This window comes from Bombina bombina, chromosome 2, assembly GCF_027579735.1.
Source record: "Bombina bombina isolate aBomBom1 chromosome 2, aBomBom1.pri, whole genome shotgun sequence".
Taxonomy (NCBI): Eukaryota; Metazoa; Chordata; class Amphibia; order Anura; family Bombinatoridae; genus Bombina; species Bombina bombina.
In genome coordinates, this window is record NC_069500.1 from 157,600,599 (window position 1) to 157,624,359 (window position 23,761).

Consider the following 23,761-nt stretch of genomic DNA (forward strand, 5'->3'; position numbering starts at 1 on the left):
GCGCTATAGAGAGAGAGAGCTATAGAGAGAGAGAGCTATAGAGAGAGAGAGCTATAGAGAGAGAGAGCTATAGAGAGAGAGAGCTATAGAGAGAGAGAGCTATAGAGAGAGAGAGCTATAGAGAGAGAGAGCTATAGAGAGAGAGAGCTATAGAGAGAGAGAGCTATAGAGAGAGAGAGCTATATATAGAGAGAGCTATATATAGAGAGAGCTATATATAGAGAGAGCTATATAGAGAGAGAGCTATATAGAGAGAGAGCTATATAGAGAGAGAGCTATATAGAGAGAGAGCTATATAGAGAGAGAGCTATATAGAGAGAGAGCTATATAGAGAGAGAGCTATATAGAGAGAGAGCTATATAGAGAGAGAGCTATATAGAGAGAGAGCTATATAGAGAGAGAGCTATATAGAGAGAGAGCTATAGAGAGAGAGAGCTATAGAGAGAGAGAGCTATAGAGAGAGAGAGCTATAGAGAGAGAGAGCTATAGAGAGAGAGAGCTATAGAGAGAGAGAGCTATAGAGAGAGAGAGCTATAGAGAGAGAGAGCTATAGAGAGAGAGAGCTATATAGAGAGAGAGCTATATAGAGAGAGAGCTATATAGAGAGAGAGCTATATAGAGAGAGAGCTATATAGAGAGAGAGCTATAGAGAGAGAGAGCTATAGAGAGAGAGAGCTATAGAGAGAGAGAGCTATAGAGAGAGAGAGCTATAGAGAGAGAGAGCTATAGAGAGAGAGCTATAGAGAGAGAGAGCTATAGAGAGAGAGAGCTATAGAGAGAGAGAGCTATAGAGAGAGAGAGCTATAGAGAGAGAGAGCTATAGAGAGAGAGAGCTATAGAGAGAGAGAGCTATAGAGAGAGAGAGCTATAGAGAGAGAGAGCTATAGAGAGAGAGAGCTATAGAGAGAGAGAGCTATAGAGAGAGAGAGCTATAGAGAGAGAGAGCTATAGAGAGAGAGAGCTATAGAGAGAGAGAGCTATAGAGAGAGAGAGCTATAGAGAGAGAGAGCTATAGAGAGAGAGAGCTATAGAGAGAGAGAGCTATAGAGAGAGAGAGCTATAGAGAGAGAGAGCTATAGAGAGAGAGAGCTATAGAGAGAGAGAGCTATAGAGAGAGAGAGCTATAGAGAGAGAGAGCTATAGAGAGAGAGAGCTATAGAGAGAGAGAGCTATAGAGAGAGAGAGCTATAGAGAGAGAGAGCTATAGAGAGAGAGAGCTATAGAGAGAGAGAGCTATAGAGAGAGAGAGCTATAGAGAGAGAGAGCTATAGAGAGAGAGAGCTATAGAGAGAGAGAGCTATAGAGAGAGAGAGCTATAGAGAGAGAGAGCTATAGAGAGAGAGAGCTATAGAGAGAGAGAGCTATAGAGAGAGAGAGCTATAGAGAGAGAGAGCTATAGAGAGAGAGAGCTATAGAGAGAGAGAGCTATAGAGAGAGAGAGCTATAGAGAGAGAGAGCTATAGAGAGAGAGAGCTATAGAGAGAGAGAGCTATAGAGAGAGAGAGCTATAGAGAGAGAGAGCTATAGAGAGAGAGAGCTATAGAGAGAGAGAGCTATAGAGAGAGAGAGCTATAGAGAGAGAGAGCTATAGAGAGAGAGAGCTATAGAGAGAGAGAGCTATAGAGAGAGAGAGCTATAGAGAGAGAGAGCTATAGAGAGAGAGAGCTATAGAGAGAGAGAGCTATAGAGAGAGAGAGCTATAGAGAGAGAGAGGCTAGAGAGAGAGAGAGGCTAGAGAGAGAGAGAGCTAGAGAGAGAGAGAGGCTATAGAGAGAGAGAGCTATAGAGAGAGAGAGCTATAGAGAGAGAGAGCTATAGAGAGAGAGAGCTATAGAGAGAGAGAGCTATAGAGAGAGAGAGCTATAGAGAGAGAGAGCTATAGAGAGAGAGAGAGCTATAGAGAGAGAGAGCTATAGAGAGAGAGAGCTATAGAGAGAGAGAGCTATAGAGAGAGAGAGCTATAGAGAGAGAGAGCTATAGAGAGAGAGAGCTATAGAGAGAGAGAGCTATAGAGAGAGAGAGCTATAGAGAGAGAGAGCTATAGAGAGAGAGAGCTATAGAGAGAGAGAGCTATAGAGAGAGAGAGCTATAGAGAGAGAGAGCTATAGAGAGAGAGAGCTATAGAGAGAGAGAGCTATAGAGAGAGAGAGCTATAGAGAGAGAGAGCTATAGAGAGAGAGAGCTATAGAGAGAGAGAGCTATAGAGAGAGAGAGCTATAGAGAGAGAGAGCTATAGAGAGAGAGAGCTATAGAGAGAGAGAGCTATAGAGAGAGAGAGCTATAGAGAGAGAGAGCTATAGAGAGAGAGAGCTATAGAGAGAGAGAGCTATAGAGAGAGAGAGCTATAGAGAGAGAGAGCTATAGAGAGAGAGAGCTATAGAGAGAGAGAGCTATAGAGAGAGAGAGAGCTATAGAGAGAGAGAGCTATAGAGAGAGAGAGAGCTATAGAGAGAGAGAGAGCTATAGAGAGAGAGAGCTATAGAGAGAGAGAGCTATAGAGAGAGAGAGAGCTATAGAGAGAGAGAGCTATAGAGAGAGAGAGCTATAGAGAGAGAGAGAGCTATAGAGAGAGAGAGAGCTATAGAGAGAGAGAGAGCTATAGAGAGAGAGCTATAGAGAGAGAGAGAGCTATAGAGAGAGAGAGAGCTATAGAGAGAGAGAGAGCTATAGAGAGAGAGCTATAGAGAGAGAGCTATAGAGAGAGAGAGAGCTATAGAGAGAGAGAGAGCTATAGAGAGAGAGAGCTATAGAGAGAGAGCTATAGAGAGAGAGCTATAGAGAGAGAGCTATAGAGAGAGAGCTATAGAGAGAGAGAGAGCTATAGAGAGAGAGAGAGCTATAGAGAGAGAGAGAGCTATAGAGAGAGAGAGAGCTATAGAGAGAGAGAGAGCTATAGAGAGAGAGAGAGCTATAGAGAGAGAGAGAGCTATAGAGAGAGAGAGAGCTATAGAGAGAGAGAGAGCTATAGAGAGAGAGAGCTATAGAGAGAGAGAGAGCTATAGAGAGAGAGAGAGCTATAGAGAGAGAGAGAGCTATAGAGAGAGAGCTGTATAGAGAGAGCTGTATAGAGAGAGCTGTATAGAGAGAGCTGTATAGAGAGAGCTGTATAGAGAGAGCTGTATAGAGAGAGCTGTATAGAGAGAGCTGTATAGAGAGAGAGCTGTATAGAGAGAGAGCTGTATAGAGAGCTATAGAGAGAGCTATAGAGAGAGAGAGAGCTATAGAGAGAGAGAGAGCTATAGAGAGAGAGAGAGCTATAGAGAGAGAGAGAGCTATAGAGAGAGAGAGAGCTATAGAGAGAGAGAGAGCTGTATAGAGAGAGCTGTATAGAGAGAGCTGTATAGAGAGAGCTGTATAGAGAGAGCTGTATAGAGAGAGAGCTGTATAGAGAGAGAGCTGTATAGAGAGAGCGAGAGAGCTGTATAGAGAGAGCGAGAGAGCTGTATAGAGAGAGCGAGAGAGCTGTATAGAGAGAGCGAGAGAGCTGTATAGAGAGCTATAGAGAGAGCTATAGAGAGAGAGAGAGACGCACGCATCCCCACACCCTGGGTGATTTTTAATCACTTTGTTTCCCTAGACATTCTTTGGTTTGAATATTTTTGTTGTATGGGGGTATTTTTTGCAACCCACGACACAAAGTATATTGATGCAAATGTTCTCTCTTCTGATATGTTACAGGTTTTCACTTGAGTGGCACAGTGACGGAGCCTGCAATGCAGTCAGAGCCAGAAACTGTTTGCAACGTAGCTATTAGTTTTGATCGTTGCAAAATTACCTCAGTGACCTGCAGCTGTGGAAACAAGGACATCTTTTATTGCGCCCATGTTGTGGCACTTTCCTTATACCGCATCCGGAAACCTGATCAGGTTAAACTGCATCTTCCTATTTCAGAAACACTCTTTCAAATGAACAGAGACCAGCTGCAGAAATTTGTACAGTATTTGATCACCGTTCACCACACAGAAGTCTTGCCGACTGCTCAGAAATTGGCGGATGAAATTTTGTCTCAGAACTCTGAAATCAACCAAGTTCATGGTGAGTGCATTATTTTTTTTTTTTTTATATATATATAAAGTTTGTGAATGCATAAAAATCAAAAGATTTTAGAGATTTTAGCCCCCAAAGTTACTTGCCTCGTTTCCTTTCCGGGCTTTTCTGTTCAGGTCTTCCTTTCAAACACGGTTCGCAGGTGTGTTGTCTAATCACAGCGCTCCCCATAGTGCTATTTAACTAAATGTAGTCCGGTACTGTTATCAGAGTGGGAGCGAGCTCTTATTTAGTTCAATACCACGATCGAGCACGCTGTGACTAGACCATTCGCCTACGAACAGTTTTTGAAAGAAAGACCTGATCAGAAGAGCCTGGAGAGGAAACGAGTTAAGTTTAACATTGGGGGCTAAAATCTTTTGATTTCTCCAACATAGGTGTGTCCGGTCCACGGCGTCATCCTTACTTGTGGGATATTCTCTTCCCCAACAGGAAATGGCAAAGAGCCCAGCAAAGCTGGTCACATGATCCCTCCTAGGCTCCGCCTACCCCAGTCATTCTCTTTGCCGTTGTACAGGCAACATCTCCACGGAGATGGCTTAGAGTTTTTTAGTGTTTAACTGTAGTTTTTATTATTCAATCAAGAGTTTGTTATTTTAAAATAGTGCTGGTATGTACTATTTACTCAGAAACAGAAAAGAGATGAAGATTTCTGTTTGTATGAGGAAAATGATTTTAGCACCGTAACTAAAATCCATGGCTGTTCCACACAGGACTGTTGAGAGCAATTAACTTCAGTTGGGGGAACAGTGTGCAGTCTCTTACTGCTTGAGGTATGACACATTCTAACAAGACGATGTAATGCTGGAAGCTGTCATTTTCCCTATGGGATCCGGTAAGCCATGTTTATTAAGATAGTAAATAAGGGCTTCACAAGGGCTTATTAAGACTGTAGACTTTTTCTGGGCTAAATCGATTCATTATTAACAGGTCTTCACTGCACACTTTTTCTAAATTTTACAAATTTGATACTTTTGCTTCTTCTGAGGCTATTTTTGGGAGAAAGGTTTTGCAAGCCGTGGTGCCTTCCATTTAGGTGACCTGATTTGCTCCCTCCCTTCATCCGTGTCCTAAAGCTTTGGTATTGGTTCCCACAAGTAAGGATGACGCCGTGGACCGGACACACCTATGTTGGAGAAAACAGAATTTATGTTTACCTGATAAATTACTTTCTCCAACGGTGTGTCCGGTCCACGGCCCGCCCTGGTTTTTTTAATCAGGTCTGATAATTTATTTTCTTTAACTACAGTCACCACGGTAACATATGGTTTCTCCTATGCAAATATTCCTCCTTAACGTCGGTCGAATGACTGGGGTAGGCGGAGCCTAGGAGGGATCATGTGACCAGCTTTGCTGGGCTCTTTGCCATTTCCTGTTGGGGAAGAGAATATCCCACAAGTAAGGATGACGCCGTGGACCGGACACACCGTTGGAGAAAGTAATTTATCAGGTAAACATAAATTCTGTTTCTTCTGTTATGTGTGATCAGTCCACGGGTCATCATTACTTCTGGGATATAACTCCTCCCCAACAGGAAATGCAAGAGGATTCACCCAGCAGAGCTGCATATAGCTCCTCCCCTCTACGTCAGTCCCAGTCATTCTCTTGCACCCAACGACTAGATAGGATGTGTGAGAGGACTATGGTGATTATACTTAGTTTTTATGACTTCAATCAAAAGTTTGTTATTTTAAAATAGCACCGGAGCGTGTTATTACTTCTCTGGCAGAGTTTGAGGAAGAATCTGTCAGAGTTTTTTTTTTTTTTTTTTTTTTTTTTTACTATGATTTTAACCGGAGTAGTTAAGATCATATTGCTGTTCTCGGCCATCTGAGGGAGGTAAAGGCTTCAGATCAGGGGACAGCGGGCAGATGAATCTGCATTGAGGTATGTAGCAGTTTTTATTTTCTGAATGGAATTGATGAGAAAATCCTGCCATACCGTTAAAATGACATGTATGTATACACTTCAGTATTCTGGGGATGGTATTTCACCGGAACTACTCTGTTAAAGGTCACTAATCCTTTTTAATAACTATTTATCATGTTAAACGTTTTTGCTGGAATGTAGAATCGTTTACATTGCTGAGGTACTGTGTGAATAAATATTTGGGCATTATTTTCCACTTGGCAGTTTTTTTTTTTTTTTTTTTGCTTTAATTGTGACAGTTTCGTTTCTCTTCACTGCTGTGTGGGAGAGGGAGGGGCCGTTTTTGGCGCTCTTTGCTACGCATCAAAAAAATACCAGTCAGTTACTTTTATATTTCCTGCATGATCCGGTTCATCTCTGATAGATCTCAGGGGTCTTCAAACTTCTTTGAAGGGAGGTAAATTCTCTCAGCAGAGCTGTGAGAATTCTTATAGTGACTGTGAATAAAAACGTTGCTTTGTATTTTTTATGTCAAATTTAATTATTGTTATTTTACTAATGGGAACAAACCTTTGCTAAAAGTTTTGTTGTTTTAAAGTTTGATGCTATAACTGTTTTTCAGTTCATTATTTCAACTGTCATTTAATCGTTAGTACCTCTTTGAGGCACAGTACGTTTTTTTGCTAAAAAAGATTATAACCAAGTTGTAAGTTTTTGCTAGTGTGTTAAACATGTCTGACTCAGAGGAAGATATCTGTGTCATTTGTTCCAATGCCAAGGTGGAGCCCAATAGAAATTTATGTACTAACTGTATTGATGCTACTTTAAATAAAAGTCAATCTGTACAATGTGAACAAATTTCACCAAACAGCGAGGGGAGAGTTATGCCGACTAACTCGCCTCACGCGGCAGTACCTGCATCTCCCGCCCGGGAGGTGCGTGATATTTTGGCGCCTAGTACATCTGGGCGGCCATTACAGATAACATTACAAGATATGGCTACTGTTATGACTGAAGTTTTGTCTAAATTACCAGAACTAAGAGGCAAGCGTGATCACTCTGGGGTGAGAACAGAGTGCGCTGACAATGCTAGGGCCATGTCTGATACTGCGTCACAGCTCGCAGAGCATGAGGACGGAGAGCTTCATTCTGTGGGTGACGGTTCTGATCCAAACAGATTGGACTCAGATATTTCAAATTTTAAATTTAAATTGGAGAACCTCCGTGTATTACTAGGGGAGGTCTTAGCAGCTCTCAACGATTGTAACACCGTTGCAATACCAGAGAAACTGTGTAGGTTGGATAAATACTTTGCGGTACCGGCGAGTACTGACGTTTTTCCTATACCTAAGAGACTAACTGAAATTGTTACTAAGGAGTGGGATAGACCCGGTGTGCCGTTCTCACCCCCTCCAATATTTAGAAAGATGTTTCCAATAGACGCCACCACTCGGGACTTATGGCAAACGGTCCCCAAGGTGGAGGGAGCAGTTTCTACTTTAGCTAAGCGTACCACTATCCCGGTGGAGGATAGCTGTGCTTTCTCAGATCCAATGGATAAAAAATTAGAGGGTTACCTTAAGAAAATGTTTGTTCAACAAGGTTTTATATTACAACCCCTTGCATGTATCGCGCCGATTACGGCTGCGGCAGCATTTTGGATTGAGTCGCTTGAAGAGAACCTTAGTTCATCTACGCTAGACGACATTACGGACAGGCTTAGAGTCCTTAAACTAGCTAATTCCTTCATTTCGGAGGCCGTAGTACATTTAACCAAACTTACGGCTAAGAACTCAGGATTCGCCATACAGGCACGTAGGGCGCTGTGGCTAAAATCCTGGTCAGCTGATGTTACTTCTAAGTCCAAATTACTCAATATACCTTTCAAGGGGCAGTCTTTATTTGGGCCCGGTTTGAAAGAGATTATCGCTGACATTACAGGAGGTAAGGGCCACGCCCTACCTCAAGACAAAGCCAAAGCTAAGGCTAGACAGTCTAATTTTCGTCCCTTTCGGAACTTCAAAACAGGAGCAGCATCAACCTCCACTGCACCAAAACAGGAAGGAGCTGTTGCTCGTTACAGGCAAGGCTGGAAGCCTAACCAGTCCTGGAACAAGAGCAAGCAGGCCAGGAAACCTGCTGCTGCCCCAAAGACAGCATGAACCGAGAGCCCCCGATCCGGGACCGGATCTAGTGGGGGGCAGACTCTCTCTCTTCGCCCAGGCCTGGGCAAGAGATGTTCAGGATCCCTGGGCACTAGAGATCATATCTCAGGGATACCTTCTAGACTTCAAATTATCTCCCCCAAGAGGGAGATTTCATCTGTCAAGGTTGTCAACAAACCAGATAAAGAAAGAAGCGTTTCTACGCTGCGTACAAGATCTGTTATTAATGGGAGTGATCCATCCGGTTCCGCGGTCGGAACAAGGACAAGGGTTCTACTCAAACCTGTTTGTGGTTCCCAAAAAAGAGGGAACTTTCAGGCCAATCTTAGATTTAAAGATTCTAAACAAATTCCTAAGAGTTCCATCGTTCAAAATGGAAACTATTCGGACAATTTTACCCATGATCCAAGAGGGTCAGTACATGACCACTGTGGATTTAAAGGATGCTTACCTTCACATTCCGATCCACAAAGATCATCACCGGTACCTAAGGTTTGCCTTCTTAGACAGGCACTACCAGTTTGTAGCTCTTCCATTCGGATTGGCTACGGCTCCAAGAATCTTCACAAAGGTTCTGGGTGCCCTTCTGGCGGTACTAAGACCGCGAGGGATTTCGGTAGCTCCGTACCTAGACGACATTCTAATACAAGCTTCAAGCTTTCAAACTGCCAAGTCTCATACAGAGTTAGTTCTGGCATTTCTAAGGTCGCATGGATGGAAAGTGAACGAAAAGAAGAGTTCTCTCTTTCCTCTCACAAGAGTTCCATTCTTGGGGACTCTTATAGATTCTGTAGAAATGAAGATTTACCTGACAGAAGACAGGTTAACAAAGCTTCAAAATGCATGCCGTGTCCTTCATTCCATTCAACACCCGTCAGTAGCTCAATGCATGGAGGTGATCGGCTTAATGGTAGCGGCAATGGACATAGTACCTTTTGCACGCCTACATCTCAGACCGCTGCAATTATGCATGCTAAGTCAGTGGAATGGGGATTACTCAGATTTGTCCCCTACTCTGAATCTAAATCAAGAGACCAGAAATTCTCTTCTATGGTGGCTTTATCGGCCACACCTGTCCAGGGGGATGCCATTCAGCAGGCCAGACTGGACAATTGTAACAACAGACGCCAGCCTACTAGGTTGGGGCGCTGTCTGGAATTCTCTGAAGGCTCAGGGACTATGGAATCAGGAGGAGAGTCTCCTGCCAATAAACATTCTGGAATTGAGAGCGGTTCTCAATGCCCTTCTGGCTTGGCCCCAGTTAACAACTCGGGGGTTCATCAGGTTTCAGTCGGACAACATCACGACTGTAGCTTACATCAACCATCAGGGAGGGACAAGAAGCTCCCTAGCAATGATGGAAGTATCAAAGATAATTCGCTGGGCAGAGTCTCACTCTTGCCACCTGTCAGCAATCCACATCCCGGGAGTGGAGAACTGGGAAGCGGATTTCTTGAGTCGCCAGACTTTTCATCCGGGGGAGTGGGAACTTCATCCGGAGGTCTTTGCCCAAATACTTCGACGTTGGGGCAAACCAGAGATAGATCTCATGGCGTCTCGCCAGAACGCCAAACTTCCTCGCTACGGGTCCAGATCCAGGGATCCGGGAGCGGTTCTGATAGATGCTTTGACAGCACCTTGGAACTTCGGGATGGCTTATGTGTTTCCACCCTTTCCGCTGCTTCCTCGATTGATTGCCAAAATCAAGCAGGAGAGAGCATCAGTGATTCTAATAGCGCCTGCATGGCCACGCAGGACTTGGTATGCAGATCTAGTGGACATGTCATCCTGTCCGCCTTGGTCTCTACCTCTAAGACAGGACCTTCTGATACAGGGTCCATTCAAACATCAAAATCTAACTTCTCTGAAGCTGACTGCTTGGAAATTGAACGTTTGATTTTATCAAAACGTGGTTTTTCTGAGTCGGTTATTGATACCCTGATACAGGCTAGGAAGCCTGTTACCAGAAAGATTTACCATAAAATATGGCGTAAATACCTATACTGGTGCGAATCCAAACATTACTCCTGGAGTAAGGTTAGGATCTCTAGGATATTGTCTTTTCTACAAGAAGGGTTAGAAAAGGGTTTATCAGCTAGTTCATTAAAGGGACAGATTTCAGCTCTGTCCATCTTGTTACACAGGCGTCTGTCAGAAAATCCAGACGTCCAGGCTTTTTGTCAGGCTTTAGCTAGGATCAAGCCTGTGTTTAAAGCTGTTGCTCCGCCATGGAGTTTAAACTTAGTTCTTAACGTTTTACAGGGTGTTCCATTTGAACCCCTTCATTCCATTGATATAAAATTGTTATCTTGGAAAGTTCTGTTTTTAATGGCTATTTCCTCGGCTCGAAGAGTCTCTGAGTTATCAGCCTTACATTGTGATTCTCCTTATCTGATTTTTCACTCAGACAAGGTAGTTCTGCGTACTAAACCTGGGTTCTTACCTAAGGTGGTCACTAACAGGAATATCAATCAAGAGATTGTTGTTCCATCCTTGTGTCCAAATCCTTCTTCAAAGAAGGAACGTCTTCTACACAATCTGGATGTAGTTCGTGCCCTCAAGTTCTACTTGCAGGCAACTAAAGATTTTCGCCAAACTTCTTCCCTGTTTGTCGTTTATTCTGGACAGAGGAGAGGTCAAAAAGCTTCTGCTACCTCTCTCTCTTTTTGGCTTCGTAGCATAATACGTTTAGCCTATGAGACTGCTGGTCAGCAGCCTCCTGAAAGAATTACAGCTCACTCCACTAGAGCTGTGGCTTCCACTTGGGCCTTTAAGAATGAGGCCTCTGTTGAACAGATTTGCAAGGCTGCAACTTGGTCCTCGCTTCATACTTTTTCCAAATTTTACAAATTTGACACTTTTGCTTCTTCGGAGGCTATTTTTGGGAGAAAGGTTCTTCAGGCAGTGGTTCCTTCTATATAATGAGCCTGCCTATCCCTCCCGTCATCCGTGTACTTTTGCTTTGGTATTGGTATCCCAGAAGTAATGATGACCCGTGGACTGATCACACATAACAGAAGAAAACATAATTTATGCTTACCTGATAAATTCCTTTCTTCTGTTGTGTGATCAGTCCACGGCCCGCCCTGTTTTAAGGCAGGTAAATATCTTTTAAATTATACTCCAGTCACCACTTCACCCTTGGTTACTCCTTTCTCGTTGATTCTTGGTCGAATGACTGGGACTGACGTAGAGGGGAGGAGCTATATGCAGCTCTGCTGGGTGAATCCTCTTGCATTTCCTGTTGGGGAGGAGTTATATCCCAGAAGTAATGATGACCCGTGGACTGATCACACAACAGAAGAAAGGAATTTATCAGGTAAGCATAAATTATGTTTTTTTAAAGCTGTCGCTAAGATGCTACATAATTCTGCACTATGTTAAAGGGACAGTAAGCAAATGTTATATAATTCTGCACAATGAGTGGACTACTAACATTTTCCCTCTGTGCTAGTAGCTTTCAACCCCTGACTAGTAAACCATAGGTATGTATGTAATATGTGAGGTCACTTATCTGTCAGTGTTAAAAATCCATGAAAGAAACAATTTGGGTTTCATGTCCCTTTAACAACTTTCCAGTCCTTTGTTAAAAAGAATATCTAAATATGCTCAGTAGCTGATTATTGGTGGCTGCACATAGTTGTATTGTGGTGTTGGCTCATCTCTTAAATTGCTATTTCTTAAGCAAAGGATGCCTAAGAATGAATCAAATTAGATACTAGAAATACATTGGAATGTTTAAAAATTGTATTCTCCATCTGAATCATGAAAGAAAATGTTTGGTTTCATGTCCTTTTAATCAATTACTTCTTGGCTTTGTTTGGAATGAAGGGACAGTAAACGTAATACAGGTTACATAATTCTGCACTATGTAACCTCAATATAACTGTACCTGTGAAAGAGAAAATAAAGATTTATACCCCCAAAAGTCCCTTTATTGCTATCCTCTTCAGTGCTGCAGTTTTTTTTTTTAAAACCACATCCAGGAATCTGTCTAAACACAACTCACCTTATAACGCTGTTTAGATAAATGTAGTGTGCGCATGCGCTAGGTAAAGCAGGCAACAGCTTTACAATGTGGGGGGGGAGTGCTCTAGATTTAGTAGAGTGGCGCAATCAGGCATTCTGTGATAAGACTGTGATTAGACCGTGATTCCCAGTCACGGTTTTAAAAATAATAAAACTGCAGTGCTGAATAGGATGGCAATACAGCTAAGGTAATACAACTTTCTTTAGGTATGGCTATCCTTATATTTCAGAATTCTGCACATAGTGTGTGCCTTTATTTGTTCACCAGGTTTACCCTCCTTTAGCTTGGTACAACATTGACTTTGTAAAAATTTTGCAGAGGTTAAATACATAGTAGGAATTTTGTTTAAGCAAAATAGAACATTTTTTAGAATGCTCCTAAATAGAAATTTAAAATGCCTCCCCCTGTCGCAACATATGTTGGAGAATTGGAGGATTTGGTAAAATATACTCGTGATATGTGGCTAGATTAAGCTAGCGAAGGGACAGTGTACTGTAAAATTAGTTTTATCACTTAATTTCTTTTCTTTCATGTAATTAGCAAGAGTCCATGAGCTAGTGACGTATGGGATATACATTCCTACCAGGAGGGGCAAAGTTTCCCAAACCTCAAAATGCCTATAAATACACCCCTCACCACACCCACAATTCAGTTTTACAAACTTTGCCTCCGATGGAGGTGGTGAAGTAAGTTTGTGCTAGATTCTACGTTGATATGCGCTCCGCAGCAAGTTGGAGCCCGGTTTTCCTCTCAGCGTGCAGTGAATGTCAGAGGGATGTGAGGAGAGTATTGCCTATTTGAATGCAGTGATCTCCTTCTAAGGGGTCTATTTCATAGGTTCTCTGTTATCGGTCGTAGAGATTCATCTCTTACCTCCCTTTTCAGATCGACGATATACTCTTATATATACCATTACCTCTACTGATTCTCGTTTCAGTACTGGTTTGGCTATCTACTATATGTAGATGAGTGTCCTGGGGTAAGTAAGTCTTATTTTCTGTGACACTCCTAGCTATGGTTGGGCACTTTGTTTATAAAGTTCTAAATATATGTATTCAAACATTTATTTGCCTTGACTCAGAATGTTCAACTTTCCTTATTTTCAGACAGTCAGTTTCATATTTGGGATAATGCATTTTAATTTAACATTTTTTCTTACCTTAAAATTTGACTTTTTCCCTGTGGGCTGTTAGGCTCGCGGGGGCTGAAAATGCTTCATTTTATTGCGTCATTCTTGGCGCGGACTTTTTTGGCGCAAAAATTCTATTTCCGTTTCCGGCGTCATACGTATCGCCGGAAGTTGCGTCATTTTTTGACGTTATTTTGCGCCAAAAATGTCGGCGTTCCGGATGTGGCGTCATTTTTGGCGCCAAAAAGCATTTAGGCGCCAAATAATGTGGGCGTCTTATTTGGCGCGAAAAAATATGGGCGTCACTTTTGTCTCCACATTATTTAAGTCTCATTTTTTATTGCTTCTGGTTGCTAGAAGCTTGTTCTTTGGCATTTTTTCCCATTCCTGAAACTGTCATTTAAGGAATTTGATCAATTTTGCTTTATATATATGTTGTTTTTTCTCTTACATATTGCAAGATGTCTCACGTTGCATCTGAGTCAGAAGATACTACAGGAAAATCGCTGTCAAGTGCTGAATCTACCAAAGCTAAGTGTATCTGCTGTAAACTTTTGGTAGCTATTCCTCCAGCTGTTGTTTGTATTGATTGTCATGACAAACTTGTTAAAGCAGATAATATTTCCTTTAGTAAAGTACCATTGCCTGTTGCAGTTCCTTCAACATCTAAGGTGCAGAATGTTCCTGATAATATAAGAGATTTTGTTTCTGAATCCATAAAGAAGGCTATGTCTGTTATTTCTCCTTCTAGTAAACGTAAAAAATCTTTTAAAAACTTCTCTCCCTACAGATGAATTTTTAACTGAACATCATCATTCTGATGATTCCTCTAGTTCAGAGGATTCTGTCTCAGAGGTTGATGCTGATAAATCTTCATATTTATTTAAAATGGAATTTATTCGTTCTTTACTTAAAGAAGTCCTAATTGCTTTAGAAATAGAGGATTCTGGTCCTCTTGATACTAAATCTAAACGTTTAAATAAGGTTTTTAAAACTCCTGTAGTTATTCCAGAAGTTTTTCCTGTCCCTGATGCTATTTCTGCAGTAATTTCCAAAGAATGGGATAATTTGGGTAATTCATTTACTCCTTCTAAACGTTTTAAGCAATTATATCCTGTGCCGTCTGACAGATTAGAATTTTGGGACAAGATCCCTAAAGTTGATGGGGCTATTTCTACCCTTGCTAAACGTACTACTATTCCTACGTCAGATGGTACTTCGTTTAAGGATCCTCTAGATAGGAAAATTGAGTCCTTTCTAAGAAAAGCTTATCTGTGTTCAGGTAATCTTCTTAGACCTGCTATATCTTTGGCTGATGTTGCTGCAGCTTCAACTTTTTGGTTGGAAACTTTAGCGCAACAAGTAACACATCGTGATTCTCATGATATTATTATTCTTCTTCAACATGCTAATAATTTTATCTGTGATGCCATTTTTGATATTATCACAGTTGATGTCAGGTTTATGTCTCTAGCTATTTTAGCTAGAAGAGCTTTATGGCTTAAAACTTGGAATGCTGATATGGCTTCTAAATAGGCTGACCATATTGCCGCTTTAAGAAGGAACACATATGAAAAATACATATGTGAGGGTTCTTATACGAAACCATTTCTTTAAACAGCCCTGAAAACAGCCCTGACATATGTATTTTTCATATGTGTCCCTTTTTAAAGCAGCAATATGGTCAGCCTACTTCTAAATCAACTTTACTTTCCATTTCTTTCCAGGGTAACAAATTATTTGGTTCTCAGTTGGATTCCATTATTTCAACTGTTACTGGTGGGAAAGGAACTTTTTTACCACAGGATAAAAAATCTAAAGGTAAAAACAGGGCTAATAATCGTTTTCGTTCCTTTCGTTTCAACAAAGAACAAAAGCCTGATCCTTCATCTTCAGGAGCAGTTTCAGTTTGGAGACCATCTCCAGTCTGGAATAAATCCAAGCCAGCTAGAAAGGCAAAACCTGCTTCTAAGTCCACATGAAGGTGCGGCCCTCATTCCAGCTCAGCTGGTAGGGGGCAGGTTACGTTTTTTCAAGGAAATTTGGATCAATTCTGTTCACAATCTTTGGATTCAGAGCATTGTTTCAGAAGGGTACAGAATTTGTTTCAAGTTGAGACCTCCTGCAAAGAGATTTTTTTCTTTCCCGTGTCCCAGTAAATCCAGTAAAAGCTCAAGCATTTCTGAAATGTGTTTCAGATCTAGAGTTGACTGGAGTAATTATGCCAGTTCCAGTTCCGGAACAGGGGATGGGGTTTTATTCAAATCTCTTCATTGTACCAAAGAAGGAGAATTCTTTCAGACCAGTTCTGGATCTAAAAATATTGAATCGTTATGTAAGGATACCAACGTTCAAGATGGTAACTGTAAGGACTATCTTACCTTTTGTTCAGCAAGGGAATTATATGTCCACAATAGATTTACAGGATGCATATCTGCATATTCCGATTCATCCAGATCATTATCAGTTCCTGAGATTCTCGTTTCTGGACAAGCATTACCAGTTTGTGGCTCTGCCGTTTGGCCTAGCTACAGCTCCAAGAATTTTTACAAAGGTTCTCGGTGCCCTGCTGTCTGTAATCAGAGAACAGGGTATTGTCTGTATGCTGAAGCAATGGTGCAAGGATTACACGAAGATATCTCAATTAATATCTTTAAAACCGATTGTTCGACACTCTCTAACATGGTGGACAGATCACCATCGTTTAATTCAGGGGGCTTCTTTTGTGCTTCCGACCTGGACTGTAATTTCAACAGATGCAAGTCTCACAGGTTGGGGAGCTGTGTGGGGATCTCTGACGGCACAAGGAGTTTGGGAATCTCAGGAGGTGAGATTACCGATCAATATTTTGGAACTCCGTGCAATTTTCAGAGCTCTTCAGTTTTGGCCTCTTCTGAAGAGAGAATCGTTCATTTGTTTTCAGACAGACAATGTCACAACTGTGGCATACATCAATCATCAAGGAGGGACTCACAGTCCTCTGGCTATGAAAGAAGTATCTCGAATTTTGGTTTGGGCGGAATCCAGCTCCTGTCTAATCTCTGCGGTTCATATCCCAGGTGTAGACAATTGGGAAGCGGATTATCTCAGTCGCCAAACGTTGCATCCGGGCGAATGGTCTCTTCACCCAGAGGTATTTCTTCAGATTGTTCAAATGTGGGAACTTCCAGAAATAGATCTGATGGCGTCCCATCTAAACAAGAAACTTCCCAGGTATCTGTCCAGATCCCGGGATCCTCAGGCGGAGGCAGTGGATGCATTATCACTTCCTTGGAAGTATCATCCTGCCTATATCTTTCCGCCTCTAGTTCTTCTTCCAAGAGTAATCTCCAAGATTCTGAAGGAATGCTCGTTTGTTCTGCTGGTAGCTCCGGCATGGCCTCACAGGTTTTGGTATGCGGATCTTGTCCCGGATGGCCTCTTGCCAACCGTGGACTCTTCCGTTAAGACCAGACCTTCTGTCACAAGGTCCTTTTTTCCATCAGGATCTGAAATCCTTAAATTTAAAGGTATGGAGATTGAACGCTTGATTCTTGGTCAAAGAGGTTTCTCTGACTCTGTGATTAATACTATGTTACAGGCTCGTAAATCTGTATCTCGAGAGATATATTATAGAGTCTGGAAGACTTATATTTCTTGGTGTCTTTCTCATCATTTTTCCTGGCATTCTTTTAGAATACCGAGAATTTTACAGTTCCTTCAGGATGGTTTAGATAAGGGTTTGTCCGCAAGTTCTTTGAAAGGACAAATCTCTGCTCTTTCTGTTCTTTTTCACAGAAAGATTGCTATTCTTCCTGATATTCATTGTTTTGTACAAGCTTTGGTTCGTATAAAACCTGTCATTAAGTCAATTTCTCCTCCTTGGAGTTTGAATTTGGTTCTGGGAGCTCTTCAAGCTCATCCGTTTGAACCTATGCATTCATTGGACATTAAATTACTTTCTTGGAAAGTTTTGTTCCTTTTGGCCATCTCTTCTGCCAGAAGAGTTTCTGAATTGTCTGCTCTTTCTTGTGAGTCTCCTTTTCTGATTTTTCATCAGGATAAGGCGGTGTTGCGAACTTCTTTTGAATTTTTACCTAAAGTTGTGAATTCCAACAACATTAGTAGAGAAATTGTGGTTCCTTCATTATGTCCTAATCCTAAGAATTCTAAGGAGAAATCGTTGCATTCTTTGGATGTTGTTAGAGCTTTGAAATATTATGTTGAAGCTACGAAATCTTTTCGTAAGACTTCTAGTCTATTTGTTATCTTTTCCGGTTCTAGAAAAGGCCAGAAAGCTTCTGCCATTTCTTTGGCATCTTGGTTGAAATCTTTAATTCATCTTGCCTATGTTGAGTCGGGTAAAACTCCGCCTCAGAGAATTACAGCTCATTCTACTAGGTCAGTTTCTACTTCCTGGGCGTTTAGGAATGAAGCTTCGGTTGACCAGATCTGCAAAGCAGCAACTTGGTCCTCTTTGCATACTTTTACTAAATTCTACCATTTTGATGTATTTTCTTCTTCTGAAGCAGTTTTTGGTAGAAAAGTACTTCAGGCAGCGGTTTCAGTTTGAATCTTCTGCTTATGTTTTTCGTTAAACTTTATTTTGAGTGTGGATTATTTTCAGCAGGAATTGGCTGTCTTTATTTTATCCCTCCCTCTCTAGTGACTCTTGTGTGGAAAGATCCACTTCTTGGGTAGTCATTATCCCATACGTCACTAGCTCATGGACTCTTGCTAATTACATGAAAGAAAACATAATTTATGTAAGAAATTACCTGATAAATTCATTTCTTTCATATTAGCAAGAGTCCATGAGGCCCGCCCTTTTTTTGTGGTGGTTATGATTTTGTATAAAGCACAATTATTCCAATTCCTTATTTTATATGCTTTCGCACTTTTTTATCACCCCACTTCTTGGCTATTCGTTAAACTGAATTGTGGGTGTGGTGAGGGGTGTATTTATAGGCATTTTGAGGTTTGGGAAACTTTGCCCCTCCTGGTAGGAATGTATATCCCATACGTCACTAGCTCATGGACTCTTGCTAATATGAAAGAAATGAATTTATCAGGTAAGTTCTTACATAAATTATGTTTTCCAATGACTTGTTATTTCAGCTGCAGAGTATAAAATGTTTGAGAAATTTGCTTATTTAGGTTTTATTTTTGTCTATGAGATACTTTGTTACATTGTCTTTATTCCACAGTGCTTAGACAGAATAATTAAAAATAAAAATAAAAAAAGTTATTGTCCTACCTCCCACTGGGAGTAATTTCCTCTGTTGGATGTGTTTACACAGTTTTTCTTTAAACATTGCAGGCCTGGTGGTTACTCTTACTTCCTTTTATGTGACTAATTATGGACAAATAAAGAAGATCCTGCACATATTAGCCAATCACTGTGCAGCATGTAGGTGTAGGGTTTTACATCCTGCAGAATGGACTACAGCCTCTCTGAGGGGAATGGGAGCCTTAAGTTTCAGAGTTATATAACAGAAAAATCAAAGTGCATTGCTTTTTTTTTTATACCTATGCATGACTGCAAATATTAGATAATGATTTGAGAGTCCATAATCCAATACTCCTGGGATTCAACTCATGACTAGTAGGAGGATGTAAAGCTTCCACAAACACTTTATCCCTCCCACCCCACTGGTATGCCAGTCTTCTCTTTGCCTCCCAGGTTGAAGGTCAAGAATTAAGGTGCTCCGGGTTCTTTGTTGAGAGGGTCCTCAGACTGAGGTTGTATTATTGGGCATTGATGCAATTACTCCCAGTGAAGCTGTCACTTAGCCTCCTCCTGTTGGGTCGTTTATATACTCCACATTTGGATCCTCTGTTGAAATGTGCTCAGCACTGGATGGGCTCTCTACTAAAAGCAATGGAGTGGTTGCATTTTACGGTAAGTGAGGACATTTTCATGCACTCATATCTCAGTGGGATATTTTTTTTTTTTTTTAAATTTAATATTCATATTTCCTTTTTGATAGGAAGAGTCCACGGCTTTATTCCTTACTGTTGGGAAATAAAACACCTGGCCCCCATGGGGAGGCAATGACACCCCAGCCAAAGGCTTAAATATCACTCCCACTTCCTCATTACCCCAGTCATTCTTTGCCTTTCGTCACGTTAGAAGGTGGCAGAGATGTCTCAGAAGATTCGGGGAGTCCTGAAAAAGGGTATCTGCTTTCGAGATAGGCCTGGAGTTTTAAGTAGTCATGTCAACCTCTCAGTGAGAGTATTGATAAAAGCTAGAGTCTGGAGATGCAGGGAAAGTTTTTCTTCGAAACCATCCAGCAATCAGTCTTGACTAGTTTCACTGCCTGCTTTTTCTCACTAGTCCATATCAGGAGCGCTGCTATAAGACTGTCACACTTGAGAGGCTGTGTTCTGTTCCACAGCATGGATCCTGGAGGTAAGATCGTTTCAATTTTTACACATAACGCTATAACAGGGTCACAGTGTGGCTCCTTTATACCTTAATAGGATCCAGGGTTAATATCCTCTGAAGGGGGTTTATTAAACAGTTGGGGTTAATTAATCAGTGTATTTTTTTTTTTGCTGTTTTTTGTGTGGTTTTTTATTTTATTTTTCCTGGGTGCATAGACTGTGTTTTTGGCTGGAACAAACCGGTTTCACTTTTGTTTTTTAAAGTGTTGCACAGCTCCTATTACTTGCTGTACTTGTAATAACAGGGGAAGTACTGTCTTGCACTCCATGTGACTGGGTGAGGTCTGTTAATTTCCTCCATTCCGGCTAAGACTTGAACCTGAGGAGAGTTTTTCCGATGTTAACTGTCTAGGTCTAGGAGGTGGTGTGCCCCAGCCATTGGGAGTATAAAAGTGCAGTTTTCTATAATAAAAAGTTTTTATTTGTGTCCTTCTGTGGGTATAACCTGAGCTATGGAGGACACTGACATGTTAGAAGGTACTCCTTCTATACTAAATCATACCAGTTTATATTTTGAGGCGGTCGTGGTTTTCCCGTCCACTCAATTATGTTCCACATGCCTTAACACTGTTATAAAGTCTAAGAAGGGAGACAAGCCTGCTAAGGCTCTTAGTCCCTCTGAGCCATCTACCTCTCAGGACTCAGTGTATCGTGAGATTACTACCCTTGCTACATTAACCACTCCACATGCAGTTCCCCATAGCTCACCTAATCCATCTGCAGGGGACCTTCTTCCTGCAGACTTTGCCGCGCAGTTACAAATGGTGTCTGTGGCCCTCAGTGCTTTACCTCGCTCTAACAAACGCAAGAGAGGTTAAAGGGCCACTGTAAGTAAATATTTTCTATGCCTGTTACTAACTAACTACCCCAAATATGCTTTTTATCAATAGCATTTCATTAACATATCTCTACCGTATATCAGAAATCTTGTTTGCAAATTTAATTGTTTTCCAAACCCACTCCGTGGGTATCCTTTGCTCTGTCCTAATCCGTTTACAATACCTAGGTTTCAAAATGGCGCTTTAAACACAAAGTTATTGGTTTAAGTATTTTGAACACGCAGTGCTGAAAATAGTGGGCAGGATAACGTGACATCATCGGCGAATAAAATATATAACTTTTAGAACGTTATGAAACTTCGTTTTGGACAATATATAGGTCAGTAGGTTTTAATTAATGTTTATTAACTTTAATATGTTAGTTGTTTAGGTTAAAAATTATAACAGAAAGTAATCCTTTAAACATAGCTCTCCTGACCCGGAGTCATCTAAATATTTATCGGATTTAGCTATTATGTCCCAGTTATCCGATGATGAGTTAACCTCTGTAGCTTCAGAGGGTGAACTTTCTGAGTCGGCGTCCTTAGCGTCTAAGCCTCCTGCTGCGGAGGAACTGTCCTTTTTAGATTTAAAATTGAGCACTTGCGTTTTTTATTAAAATAGGTTCTGCCTTCGTTATAGGTTCTTCAGGCAGCGCGGTCTCTGGAACCTCTGATACCTAAATAAGACCAATTTTACGAAGATGTGAAATTTCCTTTGACTTTTCCTGTGCCGGTTAAGATGGCGAACATTAAGAACGAATGGGAAAGAATTTGTTCTTCCTTTTCCCCCTCATCTATTTATAAAAAGTTGTTCCCGGTCCCAGACTCTCAACTGGATTTGTGGGGCTCCATTCCCAAGGTGGATGGTGCTATCTCTATGCTTGCTAAGCATACTACTATACCTCTTGAGGATAGTTCTTCGTTCAGAGAGCCGATGGATAAGAAAATGGAAACCTTTCTGAGAAAGATGTTTTTTAACATAAAAGATTTTTGTTTCAACCGGCGGCTGCAGTTGCCGCGGTTGACTAAGCGTCTACCTACTGGTGCAACTCTTTGTTGGAACTCATTGAGGTGGTGTCTCCCCTTGAGGATATTCAAGTCAGAATGAAATCTCTGAGAATTGCTAATTCTTTTATCTGTGATGCGAACATGCAAATTATCCGCCTAAATGCAAAGGCCTCTGACTTTGCGGTCCTAGCCCGCCGGGCGCTCTGGTTGAAGTCTTGACCTGCGGATATGACTTCTAGGTCCAGACTCCTTTCTCTCACCTTCAAGGAAAGATTTTATTTGGTCCAGGCCTGTACTCCATTATTTCTACAGTTACTGGAGGCAAGGGTGCCTTCCTACCGCAAGATAAGAACAAGTCTAAGGAACGACAATCTTCTAATTTTCCTTCTGACACATCCCAATGACAACAATCCTCCAAGCCCGAGCAACCCAAGAGTACTTGGAAGCCGGCTCAGACGTGGAATAAATCCAAGCAGAATAAGAAGCCCGCTGAAAACAAATTTGCATGAAGGGGCAGCCAGCCCCCGGTCTGGGATCGGATTGTGTAGGGGGGAGACTGTCTTTTTTTCAGACGCCTGGTTTAAGGACCTACAGGATCAGTCTTAGGGATACAAGATAGGCTTTAAATCTCATCCGCCAAGGGGCAGATTCCTTCTCTCTAACTTGTCTACCAGACCAGAAAAGAACAATGCCTTTCTAGGGTACGTTCAGGATCTATCCTCAGTTGTTGTCCCGGCGCCTATCAAAGAAAGAGGTTTTGGGGTTTTATTGAATCCTTTTCGTGGTCCTAAAGGAGGGAACTTTCTGTCCAATTCTGGTCCTAAAGTGCTTAAACAAATTTCTCAGTGTCCCTTCTTTCAAGATGGAGACAATAAGGTTTGATTCAGGAAGGCCAGTTTATGACCACTTTAGATCTGAAGGACGCTTACCTTCATGTTCCAATCCACAGGGAACACTTTTTTAGTTCCTGAGGTTTGCATTCCTGGACCTGCACTTCCAGTTCATTGCCCTTCTGTTTGGCCTAGCTACTGCTCCAAGAATCTTCACAAAAGTTCTGGGGGCTCTTCTAGCCGTTGCCAGAACTCAGGGTATTGCAGTAGCCCCATACTTGGATGATTTTCTGGTGCAAGCAACATCCTTTCATCTTGCAGAAGAATTCTTGGAGTCCCTTCTCAGTCTTCTTCGATAACATGGATGGAAGATAAACTTGGAAAGGAGTTCTCTTATCCCAAGTACCAGGGTGGAATTTCTGGATACTATAATAGATTCCATATCCATGAGGATATTTCTAACAGCTTGCAACGTCTCTTTTCTAACTTCGGCGTGTCTTGCCTTCTGGACCTCCTTGAGTCCCTCTCTGGCTCAGTGTATGGAGGTGATTGGTCTCATGTTGTCCTGCATGGGCATCATTCCTTTTGTCGGGTTCCATATCAGGCCTTTACAACTGTGCATGCTGAGGCAGTGGAATAGCGATCATTCAGATCTGCCTCAACAGATTGTATTAGACAGCCGATCGAGAGCATCGCTCTCTTGGTGGCACTGTCCAGATCATCTGTCCCGACGGACATACTTCTTAAAACCATCCTGGGAAATTGTGACTACGGACGCAAGCCTGTCCGGATGGGGAGCTGTTTGGGGTTCCAGGAAGGTACAGGGGTTGTGGACTCAGGAGTCCTCCCCCTCCCTCCCGATCAATATTTTGGAACTACGGGAAATCTTCAAGGCCTCGAAGGCTTGGCCAATTCTGGGTTCGTCCCAGTTCATCAGATTCCAATCAGACGTTTCTTGGCGATGAAGGCAGTATCTCAGATTCTGGAGTGGGCAGAGGCCCACAGCTGTTCGCTTTTATCGATCCACATTCTGGGTGTGGACAACTGGGAGGCAAATTTTCTTAGCAGGCAATCCTTACATCAAGTGGAATGGTCCATCCCGAGGTATTTGCAGAGATATGCAGCAAGTGGGGGACACCGGAGATAGATCTCATGGCGTCCCGTCTCACTACCAGGTACAGGTCGAGGGATCCCCAAACTCCTATATTTTTCCTCAATTACCGTTTCTTCCTCCAGTGGTGGCCCACATCAAGCAGGAGTGTGTCAGTAATCCTGATTGCTCCATCCTGGCCGCGAAGGACGTGGTTCGCAGATCTAGTAGAGATGTCCTCATCTCCTCTGTGGAAGTTACCTTGTCGCAGAGACCTGCTGATACAAGGTCCATTTGTTCATTAAAATCTAGATTCTCTGAGGCTGACTGCGTGTAGATTGAAC

General features: G+C 41.9%; 1 protein-coding gene across 1 annotated transcript in view; it reads left to right on the forward strand.

The window, feature by feature from the left end:
- ZSWIM6 (zinc finger SWIM-type containing 6) overlaps window positions 1–23,761 on the forward strand; it is a 270,005-nt gene that overhangs the window by 64,255 nt on the left and 181,989 nt on the right. Inside the window, exon 2 of the mRNA XM_053701315.1 lies at window positions 3,679–4,035. Within this exon, the coding sequence (XP_053557290.1) occupies window positions 3,679–4,035 (357 nt within the window). The remainder of the gene's footprint in view (window positions 1–3,678; window positions 4,036–23,761) is intronic.